Here is a 15,913-nt window from a genome sequence, read left to right on the forward strand (position 1 = left end):
GAACAAGCAGGGCTGCTCAATTCATTCAGTTCTCGTTCACCTGGGAGCCGAGTTCGGCCGGTCAAGCTTTAAGCGCTGCCAAGCCTGTCCTAAACGGGACTTGTGCCTAAACCTTACGGCGCGCAGCGCCAACACCCAGTGTAGTACAGGCTACTACAAGCAGCCTATACTCGATGGAAAGGGTCAGGAATGTTAAGGGTTAGGCATTGAATGCGACTCACGGGGTTTAGGGAGGTTTAGGATGTGCTTTAAGACTGATTTACTGCACCAAGTGTTGGCGTTGCGCGCTGTAAGGTTTAATTGAGCAGCCCTAGTAACACGTTCGGCACGCACATAGCGGCGCTTGAAATCAGCTAAGGGAGGCGCAGGGGTTTTGACTGTGCTCATCAGCGCAGGCGTCGTTGAAACACGTTCACGCCACCATGACAGATAGTTCCCCGCATGCCATCATTTTACTGGCTGATGCAGAGACACCGGATGATCGACTAGTATTTGCAGCAAAAATTGCACTGCAAGCACTCGACGCGAAACAACGAGGCGCTAAGGGGTGTTGTCACTGTTGTGGTGACCATATGCACTTTCTTGCTGGTCGAGCCGGATCTCCCCCAGTCGGCATTTCGGCAGCTGTCTCTCATATCAAACTCCGTACTCGACCGAGTGCGAAATAAAATGGCAAATGTGCCTATTTTGTTTGTTGACTGTCATCATGCGTATTGAATAAAATCGTTATTGAGTAGGGCTACAAAGTTTAACATTCAACAACGTTTAGCCAAGAACTCTATGCTGAAGATTATCGCACTAACTATATATAGCGGTGGCGCCTTTGAAGCTTTTCAAGTCCGCGGTGATAGGTACCGTGAGAAATTCGCGTAGAAGTTGAATGGAATATTTTCACCTTCTCTCAGCTTCAGTTGCAATAAGGCCAGACAATGGACGCCTTTTCTATCATTGTAAATGCATCTGCGACGTCTCTTCATATTTCCCTTCTCGCCATCGCGTTTAACCCAATAGCTTGGAACATCGTGGCCCGGAATGGTAAAGGAATTCATAATCGTACCTAACTCGTATTAACACCTGTTTATATCTTGCAGAGTACAAAAACAAGACAATTACTCACATATTTGGTGGTAATGCTCGCTACGGATGTTATTTTTTAGCCATCATGATATTTTCATTTGGGATGCTTCGTGATAATTTGTATGTCCAAATTGCACGATAGCTCTGGTAGACCTTGCTTGACATCCAGCAGATATCAGCGCGCCTTGAGCGATCAACCTCGAGTTCCTATGCTCTCTGCGCCATATGACATTCTGATACCGGTTGTTCTGTTTGCCATCGGCCAGCTGTTTGTTGTCACTTCCACTTGGGCCCTCGGAATCACTGGAACTTTCCTTGGGGACTACTTCGGTATTTTGATGGATCATCGCGTACAGGGTTTCCCGTTCAATGTCCTGAGGGATCCTATGTATGTTGGAAGTACGATGTGCTTTATTGCGACGGCCTTATGGTATTTTTTTTTGGTTCTACATTTCGGCACGATCTAAATATGTTGTGCACAGGTACGAGCGGCCAGCCGGACTTCTCGTGAGTTTGTACGTGTATATCGTTTACCTGATTGCACTACGGTTTGAAGGGTAAGTTCATTACTTCGCCAATTGTATCAGCGTTTCTGAAGGACAATGTTAGACCATTCACTGACATGATCTACTCCAAACGAGCCTCTACAAAGAAGGCGTTATGATCACGACACCTGAATGGCATACGGACACGCACATCATCATTTGCTTGGTCACCAATATACTATGGTAACTTGCTCTATCTGGCCAAGCTAGAATTGTGCTTTTACATAGCGTTGATAATTGATTGAATGTTAAGGTCATACAAGTTGGCGTCAAAGTTTATCATTCATCGTGCCGCCGCATGATTCCAGCGACCATATGCCGTGATACTGGTATGAATAAATTGTCATGTCACATCTCTCATCTTTCGAATGACAAATTGTGCGGCGAATTCACCTGGCTTTCGAGTATGATTCCCAAAACCTCGCTGGATGTGTCTTACTCTTAGCTTTGAGAATCTACGGTTCACCCAGGTCCAAGTACATGCTTCGGACCTGAAAGTTTTTACCCAACAATTATCTCTTCAAACATATAATCCGTCCGTCATTTCTGTAGCCGCTGAGCCACGCTACGCATAGGGGACGGGTTGAAGAGGTATACTCTGGTTCATCTTGCGCTACGCTGGACAGACCAAGACCGCCAGAATTTCCAGAACATCATGGAATTTGTATAGCTAAGCCACATGATACGCCCTGCATTGTTTTCAATAGTGCCGATGTGGCGCAATTACCATATAGTTGGGTGGTATTGTTACTTGGCACCGTTGCAAGTTCACAAATGACGATACAGATTGCTTTTGCTCACAGAGTTTTTGTCTTCATTCAGACGAAGTCGCACGATACTTGACTTTATAGATTTCCAAGTTTGGGGCGCATGCAGTGATCTAAGATACAAACAAGCTATTCCAAAGCTATTCATATTAAATGTCAGATATCAGGCAATCGATTTCCAGCCTCTCCAGTTCCTTGTCTATGTCCGCTTGAGGATGTTGTAGTGAAAATACCAATACCTCGACGTTTCAACGTTTCAACCTCAGACTAGTGATATAATACTTAGCTGCGTCGTAGCGTTGGTGCCAAGCTGCAGGCTTGGACTTTGAAGATGAAGGGGTACTGCATGCAGTCTTCTGAGCCTCAAGATTACTGATATTTACAACAATTTGAACGCCAGTGGCATTCAGAGGGACGTTTGCTGTGATGTGGACAGAGCCCACGCTAACGGTGATACAGAGACTTCCCAGTGGAGCTGGAAGGAAGTGAGATACGCTCAACACCAGCGATCTAATCGTAACTGTTTCTCGCCAGGCTTGGTGTGGGAGAAACGAAGGAAAAAGTTGGTGCGGGATGTCGCTGACCAGCCCTATACGATGTCCAGCTGCTTGCTGAGATTAGAAAAAGTACTCAGAGCAACAGGGCTATGCAGCAGCGCTGCACGTTCTAATAAATCACGCGGCATGAATCAGGATCGTCCCTGTTGCAGCCTGGGGCTCTGTGTGCTAACGCGATCCCTTGTCCGGAGGTTCAGGAGTCAGGACAGCGGCCAGCCTGAGCGGTTCACAGCTATGTCGTTCCTACCATTTGATGCAATAGGAGCGAGTTAGCTGTAAGCTCTGTGAACCTGCGATAGCAGTTCCATGACAAGCTTGCCATGATTAAGGCGGCACCAACCACCGCATCGGAGATTGCATCAGAATCACTGCTGGGCCGGTGCTAGAAGTTAACATCTAAACAGCTGAAAGTGATAGTCCTCCCGCTTTTGCCTCCAACGAGTTCTGCGTTCGCTTTAATATTATGATCAACATTAACAAGAGACAGAAGTATATAAAGCGAGAAATCTGATGTTGAGAGCAAGGGGTGGGTTGGGAATGACACGCGCCGGGTTCCCACAAGTGTTTGTCACTTGTTTGCACAAGGTCACTTCAAAAGACAAGAATTTTTAGGTCACACTCTTCAGCGTTTCAACCACATCTCAGAAATGCCCTCACATCCTTCTTCTGCAGTTTTCATTCTTCTGCGATCTTATCGCTTTTGAAGCGAATACTCAGATGTTCGCTCTGCTCCAAACCGACATATAGAGACGATTTCATGGGGCTTCCTTTTTTTCTGTCGTCTTAGCCTAGTTTGTCAGATGTCGGCCATCAATCCATCGCACGCACTTGCCCAATCGAATGTAAGTACTTCGATTCAGCCCAATGATTCATTAGCACCCAGCGGTGCTATTTTTCTACGATGAGATTTTTTATCTTTCAGTTATCCCTGTCTTAACATTCATGTCGAGATATGAAAATCTGACCTCTCTGCTCGTGCCTTTTCTTTCAAACCCTTGCTGACTGCATCTTACTTTTCAGATATGGGTCACTTTGGAGCGGCATTGGAAACTGTCTCGAATTCGTCCACCATGCATCTGCATACGAGTTTGCGGAATACCGATATATTCAGGTACCAAATATCCAAAGATCAATCCTCGTATAAAACGAAGGCAGACTTGGCGTTTGAAGGTGTTACACGTTATACACATGTACTGGAGCTATAGATGCAGTTTGCAATGTTATAATCTATCAAAATGTCACTTTCGTATACTTTTTTTTTTTTTTTTTTGGCGGCGATGTCATGGTCCGTGGTATTTTCAAGCTAGACTAAGGTATGAAATGTCCATCTACTGTTGTCCGCATTCTGCATCAGGGATTATGTCGAAATGACCACAAAGGCCGCAGAGGCCACGCTACCAAGTGTGAAACTGTTACCCGTTGTGTTGACACTTCCGCTCATGTACACAACCTCAACACCAGCGCCAGAGAGTCCGATGTCTGTCCAGGTCACATTCGAGGTGACATAGTCAGTATTGGTAGCAAGGACGAGGGTCTCAAACCCTGCCGCCCAAGTAGCAATGTCAACACCCCCGATTAAATAGTTGCTCCGAGGCGAGGTAGCGCCAAAGATATATGATGTGAACTTCGGTAAGCTCAGCGCGAACGCGGACGCCGCCACTTTGATGTATTCAGGGTTCGGATCTACCCAGGGAACGACACCCAGAGCACCTTGATTAATGCCCATGATGCTCTGGACAACCCATTCTTCGCCTGTAGGAGTCCGCGTCCAATATCTGATGAGCGCAGTCAACAACAGCGGATACAGAAAAGTGACAAAGGCTACTGACTGTGCACTGCCAAAAGCTTGAGGAACAGTCCATACCGCTTTGGTACGTTCCCATCCCATCACCTCCAGTCGATTTTGGAAGCTGGCAACCCGGTCGCTGATATCAAAGTACGAACCGATACCGCTGTTTGCGGGGACGACGCTGTCATAATAGGTAGAGTTGGGTGAAACGGCAGCGCTATTTCCGGCAGGAATGCTGAAGCAATTGTCGCAACCGCAGTCACCATAGTCGGGTGTGCAAGTCGTGTTCCACTCATTGGACCAGGTGACATTGTTCCCGATCATGTACACGTCTTGCATGACGATATCTGTGCCTGCAGTGTACGAGGCCCATTCGTAGTCCTGGCAATTCAGCACAAGACTGACAGGATGATAACCATCCAGGCTGTAGATGAGGTCGTATGCAATACTCGTGGCGTTCAGTGGGTCTGAGGTTCCGTCTGGTTCGTCACCGGTGTACCATAGTAGGAGGTTGGGACGATACTTGATAGAATTCACCTGTTCCATCACGGAGGTGTTGTTCATGTAGGTGAATCGCATATCATACATGAGATACATGCCGACTTCTTGCATACGATCGAGAACCATTTCAAAGGCGGTCATATTGTCGAATGTGGGGACAATATGAATCTGCGCTGGCAGTAAGCACTCGGTTCCTCTGTGTAAACATTAGGAAAACGTACAATGTTGAACCTGAAGGCGAGTATCAGATCTGTATGGACAATAACACAAAATGAGGCCTACCCTTGTTGTTTCAGCGTATCAACCACCGAAATATTTGTTGAGAGGTATCCATCAAAGGTCGTATAGAAGCCAACCGGAAAGATTGGCTCGTACTCTCCACCTAACCCAGTTGCTGGCTTTACCAGAAGTGCTCCAGTCCTTAAATCCATCTTAGTCACAGAGCTGTTGGTCGGATTAGGGAGTACAGAAAGAGCTGCCGAAGCGTTGTAGGTCTGAGGTGACGATGAACTTGTTGCGTTGCTTGCCAAGAATGTGGCTCCACAAGAAAGGTTGTATGGGGTCATCTGAGGAGTGATCCCATCAAGGCTGAATGGTAGCTCATATGCAGAAGCATTGAGTGGGACAAGCGCATTGACGAGAGTCTTTCCATTCAGGCTCACAGTGACATCCAATTGTCCCGCACTAGAAAGGGGTCCTGCGGGGAGGCCGATTGGTTGTGCCCCGACTATCTCTGAGTACACCACGGGTGAATCAATGAGGACGCCTGCAGGTGTGCCTACATCCTCTTCCAAGTAAGGTTTTACGGCTGCCGCACACCGGAAGGCAAGAAGTGGGACGTCTGACACAGCTGGGATAGTGAATTCGCCTCCTGGTGGGACAACAGACTGATTGGCCATGTAGTGCTTATTACACCTTCGGAAGGGGTCAAAAATGTTGGTCACACAAGTTGTGGTCGGGATATCCAACGAACGATGCTCACCATGTTTGAGCTGATACACGAGCGAGAAGCTGTATGCCACTGAGCACCGCGAAAGTCAGACGTGGCATTCTTGCCAGTGCAGTCGCGCACCCGAGTAGTAGTAAGGGTGGGATGAGTAATAGGTATGGGATAACATTGTTTGGTTTTTCCAGTATAAATATTCATGGACCGTCGGAAAAGGTTCGGAGCTCGTGTGATCTGCTACCATGTGGATGCAATACGTATGACTTACGATGCAGGTCTTGCCAGCTTAGTGGTGGGACCGAGATCGACCGTGGTACAATCATCATTTCAGCTGCTTGGCAGAATTTCCAGTGCTGTTGTTGTCGCCGGTCGGTTTAAACCAGTCGTGCGGTCCCCCGTTGCCTAATTTAGTAATTTTTAAATTTGACCAAGGTACATTAGGATTCTAGGAAGCCAGCCGGTTCTATCAAACGGTGCTATGGCACAATTCTGCGGGCATGAATCCGGTTGAATGTCAAGCTACAGGGGATCACAGTGAATGATGTAACCTTTCTCGGTCGACTCAGAGCAACTGACTTGTAGAGTAGAGTAGAAAAAAACCAGTTGTACAGTCTGTACTATAATCATCACAAGGTCGTAGCTAATGGAAAGCCAATTCGTTGACGCCATGCACACCATGATGTCCAGCCAGGCATCGATGTCGATTTAGGAGCCAATTTTGCGTGGGCACCACCACTCGGCGCTCGCACATCAACCTTGACCGAGGTCTTCCACCAAAATCTATTGACGAGATCATGATAGTTAATCAATCGATCACAGCTCACATGACGACGGGCAGTGGGATGTGGACGTGCTGGTGTTCTTCTAATGGCGTTTCCTATACCATACATAGTCATGCACATAGCTTTGTAGCGCTTTGAGATTTCTGCCAAGTGACAGAAGTGGCGAGAATCGCCACTTCTGCCGGCATAATCAGCATAATTGCCCGTAAATAATTCTGCCCCAGCACTAGTGACTCGCGTCCGATCTTGCCGTTTGTTGAATTCAATGGATGTTCTGGACTTGACCACGAGTATCGTAGGAAAAGCAGTCCGACAACACGTAGCTCGTAGGTGTGAACATCTTTTCCAATCAGATGCCGCTATGAGCTATTGAATTTGATAAGCGTGCCTGAGATATCAGATATATTTGTGCATATAGGATGGGCGAAGAAATCAAATCTTACTCGTGGTAGAACTCTTGTTCTTTGTTTCATATTCATCACTTGGAGGCCGCTTTACGGATAGAAGCAGCATCGTGGTTCTGCATTTCCTCGCAAATAGTAGCGGTCTCATACTCCTTGGTCATACTTATCCTCGGGAGTCGGCATCGATCAGGATATCATAGTCCAAACGCAAGACACAAATAACTCTGATCTTGAAGACCTCATGTGAAACTTCCTTCCCGGAATCATGTGGAAGACATTGGACACCCTCAAAGTTGCCGAGGTAGTAGGCACCCATACTATGGACAAGATAAGACTCTTTTGGCAGACATGGAATTGAGCTCAGCAACCAGAGGGTTCTTGAGAAACACGAGGGCTTTATACGCCAAGCCGCATCAACTGGCTCACAGTTATAGCTCACGCCTCGGGAGGAACTCTTAATTTTGTGAGCGGCTAATTTTGGATGAGGAGGAAAAAGTGTTCCATACATTCCTAAGAGTCTGTATGGGAAATTTCTCGCCATTAATATCGGCTATACTTCAATCTAATAGCGACACTCGTTCGTGGCAGATTTAGAACAGTATGGATGATCTTCCAAGTCTATGCCCAGAAGACCCAATAGAGTGCATAGAAGTGAGGTGGAAGAAAAAGAAAACAATCGTGAATAAAGGTACTGGAGGAGCTTGAGGGGTTATTTAGTTCTCTCTGTAATTTGAGTGAGTGAGGATGCGACAGCAGGCCCAGAAAAGTCAAAACTTACCAATTTAAACCGGTATACAGTGTGGACGAGAGCATGGAAATGTTTAGCGAACATAAGTACTTTTACTTTATCTTGGGAGGACCATCGGATAAGAGTAATTGATGCATCAACGGGTGTTGCTTGTGGTCTGATTTAATTGTGCTTCCAGTGGGAGACTTGGCGGGGTCATTATTACATGGTCGTAGACGATACCAGGCGTTGTGGGAACAGGATGTAGTCGGACTCTGGACTCGCTTAGTAAGCCGCTAGCAATTTGGCCAGACTCGGAGACTCGGACTGAGGTCACTGTGTCACTCAACGACCAGTGATCGGTCCCTCTTGCTCTTGACTTGTTCAAGTTTTTGGGGAACACATTACATGCATCCTCGCAATCCGTATAATAAACCTCCTGATTTTGCTGACCTTGCAAGGCGCTACCCTCCTCTCAGACCACAGTACGCATTCATCGGACGAAAGCCTCGGAGAAATACTGAAATTATCCAGTGTCTTCATCAACCATACAGGATCAAGCACGATAAATTTCAAAAACCTTCCTGCACAAAAGTGAGCGATGATAAGTCTAAGCTCCGTTTGATGCGGTACACTAATGAGGGCAGGCATTTAACAGAAGCACTCCTTCGTCTTGACTATGGTCTTTCATTAACCCTGCCCGACGATAGACTCTGCCCTCCGGTAAGGCTTTTTGCTGCGCATTTATATTATCTCACACCAGATGCATATTAGGTGCCGAACAGGTGCTTTTACATTTTAGAAGATCGATGCAGGAAGGCTGAAATCTATTCCACAGATTAAATTATGTTCTTTGGCTACAAGACATAGTGAAATTCACTTGCGGTTCCGCTACCGTCAGGGGGCTTGACATGTGTGTCACATTATTCTTCGTTTGAATGCAGTGGAGCAAACGTCACTCAGTGGCACTGGTGCTTCAGCAATCTACCCGTTATTGGCTTGTGGCATTGAACATAATTGGAACTTCATAGCTACCGGTAAGTGCCATAACGGTATGCTTTCGAAATATGATGGGAACATATGATTCAGATGTCGACGAACGGTCCATCCAATTCGCCAAACAAAACGTTTCTCAGAATTCTATGGACAGTCGCATTGTTGTTGAGCGTGTTCAGGCTGATGGGCCTATTCTTCAACCCCTGCATACAAGTCTAATGGATTTTGACTTCACCATGTGTAACCCACCGTTTTATAGCAGCGCCGAAGACGTTTCGCGCTCAGCCGAATTCAAGGAGTTTAGTCCAAATGCGGTGAGAAAGACAGTGTTCACTTATGTAAGATAATCTAACCAATTGACTAAGGTTTGCTCCGGAGCAGAAGTGGAGATGATAACACCAGGGGGAGAGACAAATTTTGTTGCTCGGATTTTTTTGGAAAGCCTACAGTTGAGGATGAAGTGCAGGTGACCTAATTGTATTGACAGCGCGACTTCAGACGTGCTGATGCGTGCCCATAGGTGGTACACTTCTATGCTTGGGAAGATGTCATCAATTCCTGATCTTATTTCCCTCTTTCGCGAACACTGCGTGCGTGCGTCGTGGAACTCTGCAGTCTCCTATCTAATTTGGTGACGTAAGGTAGACAACTATGCTATAACAGAGTTTGTTCAGGGTCAAACTCGTCGTTGGGCCATTGGGTGGTCATTTCAAGATGCCAGGCTTCCTGATGTATGACTTCTAGCTTTACCATCACGCAAGCTATTTACTTCATCACTGTCCAGACCTTCGCTCGCGTCTCCAACCCAGCCTTGCAGAATATCATGCCTTCTCGCAACACGCTGCACCACGCTTTTCCGGGCGCTCGATCTGCGGACATTCTGGCAAGCGCTTTACGAAATGTTCTCGCACTCATTAATGGCATAACGGTTACATCCTCGGCTACGCCTGCGATTCATGATCATTCTTCTACCATGCTGGTGCATGCCCGGAGTAACACCTGGTCCCGCGCAGCACGAAGGGGGAAACTTCCAGAAACAATCTGTGCGGATCAAGATTTGCCAGTCCTGCGTTGTTCGGTTGAATGTCGCGAACGATCATCTTATACTTCAAGTGACATTGCATGCGATCTTTTCTTCACCTGGGTGGAGGGCAAGGATCGGTTGATATTTGAAAGCTTCACAAATCATGTGAGCCGCAAAGTCACTTCTACCCTACAAGAGTTTGTGGATGTAATATGATTTAAAACAAGCCTTGTACGTAACCTGTGATTTTTCATTCGACGACTTGATATCCATCCCAGAGTTTTGGCATCTCCACAATGCAGCCTCATGTTCCATCTTCTGTTCATCACTTCCCGATTGAGCCCTTGCATTCTGTGTCCATACAAATCGAACAAGACGCCCAACGTTGCACCTGACGCCAAGGATATTGTGCATCCTTGCCGTGCATCATTACTTGAGCCGTAAGGTCTGCAACGTGGTGTGCAAAATATCGAAGTATTGCACTTAATCGTACCGCAGTTTCTATGGATCTAGTGTGGCGCTTCTCCAGGAGGCCGGGTATAGTGTTTCCACGTGTGCCGCATGCAGTTATGCACAGGTCATCGTATGACCAAACCTTCGTGGGCAGGCCCTGTCCAGCACAATATAAAACGTTGTTGATGCAAGGGAATTCATCCAACATCTCGCGCATTCAAGCCACCATTGTGGCATATCCTACTATTACGGCTCCAAATTGGGTAGTCGCTGACAATTTCGGATTATGATATCGTGTAAGTGTTCCGGGGACCAAGTATCAGGGAGAAATCTGGTCATTTGTATCGGTGGGCGTTTTAGCTTACAGCTCCCGATGACGATTATTCATGTCTTCAGATGGGACATCAAACAAGTATGGTGATAAAGTAGGTCGTCTGACGCTCATGCCTTCTGATTTTCTTGACAATCAATATTTATACTCAGAACACCAATATCGTCGAACTGTATAGCGAGATGGTCAAGGATAGCAAGCAGTTAACGTACTACAACAGTGGTGTAGGAACGTATGCCAAGGGACACACACACTGGATGAAGCAGATCGAGAGTGTCTTTGATCTGGCCTTTGCGTTGTAAGCATCATATCTTTGACTTTTCATGGTTCGGGGTAACGTCAGTAAAGTAATATCAGTCGAACTATTATGGGAGCCTACAGATGGCTCAGACACGTACCGTCCTGGTGACAAGATCTTCCTGTTTGGTAAGTTCCTTGGACGTTGCATATAGTCAACTGTACTAAAATGCAAGACCAGGATTTTCGAGAGGTGCCTACCAAGTTCGTGTATTGGCAGGAATGATCCACGAGGTATCCATCAACGTCGATTTATGATCTATAATCTTTCTTGTTTAATACTCTTTTGATAGATGGGACTCATATTACCCGGCAACATAGAACAGATCCCCTAGTGAGTATATTTGATGATCGTTCCTGACTGACTTTCTGACGCCAGCAGCGCCTACGAGCTTTACTCCGCCATCAACAGTGGAAAGAAGAAGGATAAGTTACTTGCGGCAGGATTCAGGTCGACGTTCTCCAGACGCGTAGTAATACATTTCATCGGTGTATGGTGAGCGTTATCCCTGAGTGCGAGTACACCAGCATGATCAATACGCCGTATAGGGACACCGTTTCATCTGTTGGTATCAGGAAGGAGAAGATTTTACCATCCACCGATACATGCGATCACATTTGCTGTTTCCGTCAGGGACTTGCGCTTGATGAGCGCAGGGTGAAATTCCTACCTGAGTATGTCTATGGAGGCACGAGCAATCGACCCGAATCCCAATTGGCGCAACCTCCAAACAATGCTGTCAAGGATGTCAAGGAAGATAATGTCAAGGAGGTTTGGTTTGCTGGTAGTCATTCGGATATGTATGTATCCCCTGCACGGGAAGGCCATCATTTGACAACTTGTTCCAGCGGTGGTGGAAACAGGGAGAAGACGGGCAAAGCACTCAATTTCCAAGACATGCCTTTACTATGGATGCGAGAAGAAGCTTTCGATGCAGGGCTTCTGCTCAATCCACCCAAGATAGCTTTCAGATTTGAAGATTTGAAGGAACCTAATATTAACGACTCGTTAACACTTCGGTGGTGGCTGCTCGAGCTATTTCCTGTCAGACGTCTTTGCTACAACAATTCTAACCAGCATACAATAGTGTAAGTGGCAATGTTGTTCCGTCTGACTCAGACATTGAACACTTGTAGGCCGCATGTTGGAAAAGGTCGTACCATCTTACCTGGCCAAAAGGTCCATGCGTCGGTTCTGTTTCGTGCCCACTATCGGTCGAAAGCGAGTTTCTGGAGAAATCTCCAGCAATGGCCAGAAGCAATTCACTTCCATGTTGCCTATGACCAGGAACAGTTGGGTGATGCCTGGGAAGTTCCTTTCAATCGCTCGACTGCTGAAGATCTCGTTGGTACAATTCACAAGAAACACACCCTGGATTATGTTGATCGCTTGGCCTTCATGTGTTCATTCGGTGAGATCACAGACGATTTTGACATGCCGACCTGATCTTATGGATTGCAGAACTCGGAGTTGAAGCGGTGCGGAAGGTGAATGCACTAGAGACGCTAGAAGCCTTGCTTAGCATTCATGGCAAAACTATCGGGGATGTTAAATACGCGCCAGACGAGAAGGAGGAGACATCTCCCATGTCGGACCTGAAGAACAAAGATCCTGACGCGGCCAAAAAAGAACGCATTAATGCTCGTAAAATGTGCCTCGGCGCATTCATCGCGTACTGCGCACTCAGTATGTCTTGCTTTATATTGCTGCCTCGACGAACTCTCAGAAATGCACAGTCAAGGACGCGGACGAAGACACGGAAAGAATACTAGACAGTCTTGATGTTCCTACCATGCTCCAAGACACGGAATACCAAGGCAGAGCCTGTGCGGCTCTTCCGGCTCTTTGCGAGATCAAAACACTAAGAGAGAAGCTCCTCAAAGAGGATATGGTTGGTCGAATCGTCGACCTGTGTCGGAACACCGGCGAAAACAAACTAATCGCGATGAGGACGCTGTCATACCTCGCCCAACGCTTTGGTTAGTTGCATTATTCATCTGAATCGTTTCGAACATGCCCCCTCATATGCGATCGAACTAAAGATGATGCATCTTGCATTCTTTCTAAACAATCCGATTTCATCCGACAAATCTTTGTTATGTTGAAAGAAAAATGTAAGTCTTCACCTCTCAATTCGCTCCTCTTCCACATTTGTATCTCAGCTCCGATCGTTGTCGTTGCTGCGTTAAAGATTTTGGCAGTTGTGGCCGGGAAAGGTCAGTCACGACATAGATCCACGGAAATCAGTATGTTCAGATATTTCGTGTTCAGGAAACATCCCAAAGAATATCGAATGCGGAGAGCTTGTAAAACGACTCAAGACCTTGATAAAGCGTCGTGATTTCTTTGTCACTCCGGCTGCGGTCGCTGCATTATGCGAGTTTTGCCGCAAGAGTCCAGGTACACACCCTTCCCATTCCTACGATCAATGCTGATGTTCTTCCGAAAATAGAACTCCGTGCCGAGGCCATAGGCCGCGATATCCTCGTCACATTGATCGACCTGTTTGAGTTCGATAAGCAAGGTTTGAGCGGCGGACCACGCGGCTTGGTATTGCTCGCTGAATTTGGTTCGTATCTGAAACTGCTTAAGAAGACCCTGCTTACCATGTTACTCAGAGGACATACGCGACGCGCTCGCACAGGGTCCGCACATCAGAAAACTAGTTGCGTTTTCGAGAGATGACGCAGTTGAAAAGAGCAAGGAGGCGACTGAGGAGCTCAAGGAGCTATCAGGATACCGTACGGTCCATAAAATTTTTGTTCCAGGAAAACTGACATTTGTCTCAGCTGAACTCCGCAAACGAATCATTGCTGAAGGAGGCCTGGACAGCATAGTCGATAATTTGGCTAAACCAGACCACGCGTTGTTTGCTGCGGATGCGCTCTTGACTCTCATGAAATACGGTGGGTGCTTCGAGACATTTTTCCAACAAATTTGACTGGGCTACGTTCAGACGACGCCAAGGAACGGATACTGAACACTACAGTGGACCTGCGTTTGCTGCAGATGATCGATGAACGCATATTTGACGGAACAATTCACCGGAAAGGCATAGATATCCTTGCGGACATATTCAAGAATGGTTTGGCAATCTGGATTCCTGCGGTCTATTGGAGTTCTTACTAGTTGTGCAGATGATCTTCGATCCGTGATGTTAAACCCAATGAATCCACCGTCTTTCGATGACGGTTCTTGGAATTTCGGATGCAAGGATGCACCCCATCAGCGACTCAAGAAAGCGGCAAACTACGTCATGGAGAAGACATTCCGCAGACAAGTCAAAAACGCAATGGATGATTCCGATAGCCCTAAATATCCGACAAACTTCATTGGGATTTTGCGCAAGATGATCGAAACATATCCGCTCGACTCTGTTCAGAATAGCGCTATTAATTACCTGCGCATTATTGCTGATTACGGTTGGTTTGCGTGTTGCTGTCGAGAACGCACACTAATCAAGATATAGAGGACGCACGTCAGGCGATGGTTGACGCTGAAATCATAGGACCTCTTTTGTGGTGTCTCAAAGCCACGGATGTGGACATCGAGGCTCTCAATGATGTTTTAAGAAAGATTGCGCCTGACGGTGAGAGTTCCAAGACAACCCTTTGCGCAACACGCTCATGAAACGTCAGAATCACTGCGTCGTGAAATTACGAGGGATGACAAGATACTGGTTGAAATGCTCAGCAGTCATTATCCTGGCGAGGTTCTCCGCATGACTGCCGCATTGGAATCTTTGTCGTCTTATGGTAAACGCTCTCCTGATTCTGAGATATAACGCTAACAATACTTTCAGGAGAGATACGGCAGAAAGTTCGGGAGATGGACGAGTACCAACACCTGAAGAGGGATCCCCTGTACTACTTAGATCCGCAGCACCACCCTCACGAACGTGGTCGGTTGTTCTCTAACATCTTTTTCTCGACGTGCTGAAGCTTGCTTTTAGATCAGTATACCATTGCATCCCAGGCCATCACATCGATCATCAGGGTATTTGACACATGATAGAACAAGTATATGTACATGTGTGACGATGCGGTCGAAGAGCAGGTAACCAAAACATCGACGATCGCGAATGACGACGTCATTACTGGGCTGTAGCAACGACGCTCTTCTACTATTAGGTTACATTTTGTTTAGCCGACTTATTCCGAACAGCATGGGATGAACTATAGTTGACAGTCAAGTCTGAAATGCAATTGCAATGCCTGGATGGATCCTCAAGGTAGGTCCATGAAGTGTTTGCTGTCGTGCAGCGGTCTTAATAGACATAGCGGGAATAAAAAAAGTGTTTGCTTTAATAAAGCAAGTATTGTTTTTGGGTGGAAGCCTGGAAGGGCGACAAGGCCCTGATAGTTGTCTTAACCTGTGAGAGAGCTGAGGTGAGCTGCAATTCCGTTGCAGTAGGAGTGAGAGCGACGCAGCGAAGTGAACCTTGAATCCCAATTTGTAGGAGCCGCACAGAGCGACGCTTCGAGGTGAGGGAAGAGGCAGTAGCTTGAAAGCATCTGCATGAGCAGTGCGGGCAAGAGCAATGGGAGAAATAATAAGGTAAAGGCAGCCTAATCCACATCAGGGCGGGTGATCAAATGGTTCCCTTCCCTTGTCAGGTTCCCTACCCAGATGGGCTAGAAACCCGAGGGTTTGCAACAGCAAACTTCCTGCATGAGTGAATTTGAGAGCCTGAGGGCGGCGCAGAAGTATTTTCAG

The 15,913-nt window shown here is 46.8% G+C and overlaps 5 protein-coding genes across 5 annotated transcripts; 4 read left to right on the forward strand and 1 right to left on the reverse strand.

The window, feature by feature from the left end:
* The first annotated feature begins 877 nt into the window (after window positions 1-877).
* HD556DRAFT_1358163 (phospholipid methyltransferase-domain-containing protein) lies at window positions 878-2,008 on the forward strand. Its single transcript, XM_041302534.1, has 5 exons — window positions 878-1,035; window positions 1,092-1,197; window positions 1,250-1,507; window positions 1,560-1,634; window positions 1,687-2,008. The coding sequence occupies exons 1-5, from the start codon at window positions 930-932 to the stop codon at window positions 1,739-1,741; spliced, it is 600 nt and encodes a 199-aa protein (XP_041162332.1). The 5' UTR covers window positions 878-929; the 3' UTR covers window positions 1,742-2,008.
* Window positions 2,009-4,215: 2,207 nt separating this feature from the next.
* On the reverse strand, window positions 4,216-6,615 carry HD556DRAFT_1358169 (uncharacterized protein). The gene is made up of 5 exons (XM_041302535.1): window positions 6,219-6,615; window positions 5,519-6,151; window positions 5,458-5,467; window positions 4,776-5,404; window positions 4,216-4,721 (listed from the first exon to the last, which is right to left on the reverse strand). Exons 1-5 carry the CDS (start codon window positions 6,284-6,286, stop codon window positions 4,304-4,306), a joined length of 1,758 nt encoding a protein of 585 aa, XP_041162333.1. The 5' UTR covers window positions 6,287-6,615; the 3' UTR covers window positions 4,216-4,303.
* A 1,785-nt stretch (window positions 6,616-8,400) lies between these two features.
* On the forward strand, window positions 8,401-10,448 carry HD556DRAFT_269847 (S-adenosyl-L-methionine dependent methyltransferase). Its single transcript, XM_041310089.1, has 11 exons — window positions 8,401-8,580; window positions 8,630-8,689; window positions 8,743-8,818; window positions 8,870-8,880; window positions 8,934-9,008; window positions 9,059-9,132; window positions 9,185-9,405; window positions 9,457-9,557; window positions 9,612-9,681; window positions 9,733-9,822; window positions 9,876-10,448. Exons 1-11 carry the CDS (start codon window positions 8,504-8,506, stop codon window positions 10,329-10,331), a joined length of 1,311 nt encoding a protein of 436 aa, XP_041162334.1. The 5' UTR covers window positions 8,401-8,503; the 3' UTR covers window positions 10,332-10,448.
* HD556DRAFT_1466254 (uncharacterized protein) lies at window positions 10,386-12,289 on the forward strand (the record flags this gene model as incomplete). The annotated part of the gene is given in 10 exon segments (XM_041308367.1): window positions 10,386-10,915; window positions 10,965-10,993; window positions 11,052-11,197; window positions 11,257-11,293; window positions 11,313-11,325; window positions 11,378-11,442; window positions 11,490-11,530; window positions 11,579-11,692; window positions 11,746-11,997; window positions 12,046-12,289. 10 exon segments carry the CDS (start codon window positions 10,855-10,857, stop codon window positions 12,287-12,289), a joined length of 1,002 nt encoding a protein of 333 aa, XP_041162335.1. The 5' UTR covers window positions 10,386-10,854.
* A 904-nt stretch (window positions 12,290-13,193) lies between these two features.
* On the forward strand, window positions 13,194-15,354 carry HD556DRAFT_270184 (uncharacterized protein). Its single transcript, XM_041310091.1, has 12 exons — window positions 13,194-13,311; window positions 13,360-13,413; window positions 13,469-13,597; window positions 13,650-13,766; window positions 13,816-13,938; window positions 13,987-14,103; window positions 14,154-14,282; window positions 14,335-14,619; window positions 14,667-14,786; window positions 14,836-14,952; window positions 15,000-15,098; window positions 15,150-15,354. Exons 1-12 carry the CDS (start codon window positions 13,296-13,298, stop codon window positions 15,206-15,208), a joined length of 1,365 nt encoding a protein of 454 aa, XP_041162336.1. The 5' UTR covers window positions 13,194-13,295; the 3' UTR covers window positions 15,209-15,354.
* Window positions 15,355-15,913: the final 559 nt, after the last annotated feature.

This window comes from Suillus plorans (genome assembly GCF_016647745.1).
Source record: "Suillus plorans strain S12 chromosome Unknown HD556scaffold_17, whole genome shotgun sequence".
Lineage (NCBI taxonomy): Eukaryota > Fungi > Basidiomycota > Agaricomycetes > Boletales > Suillaceae > Suillus > Suillus plorans.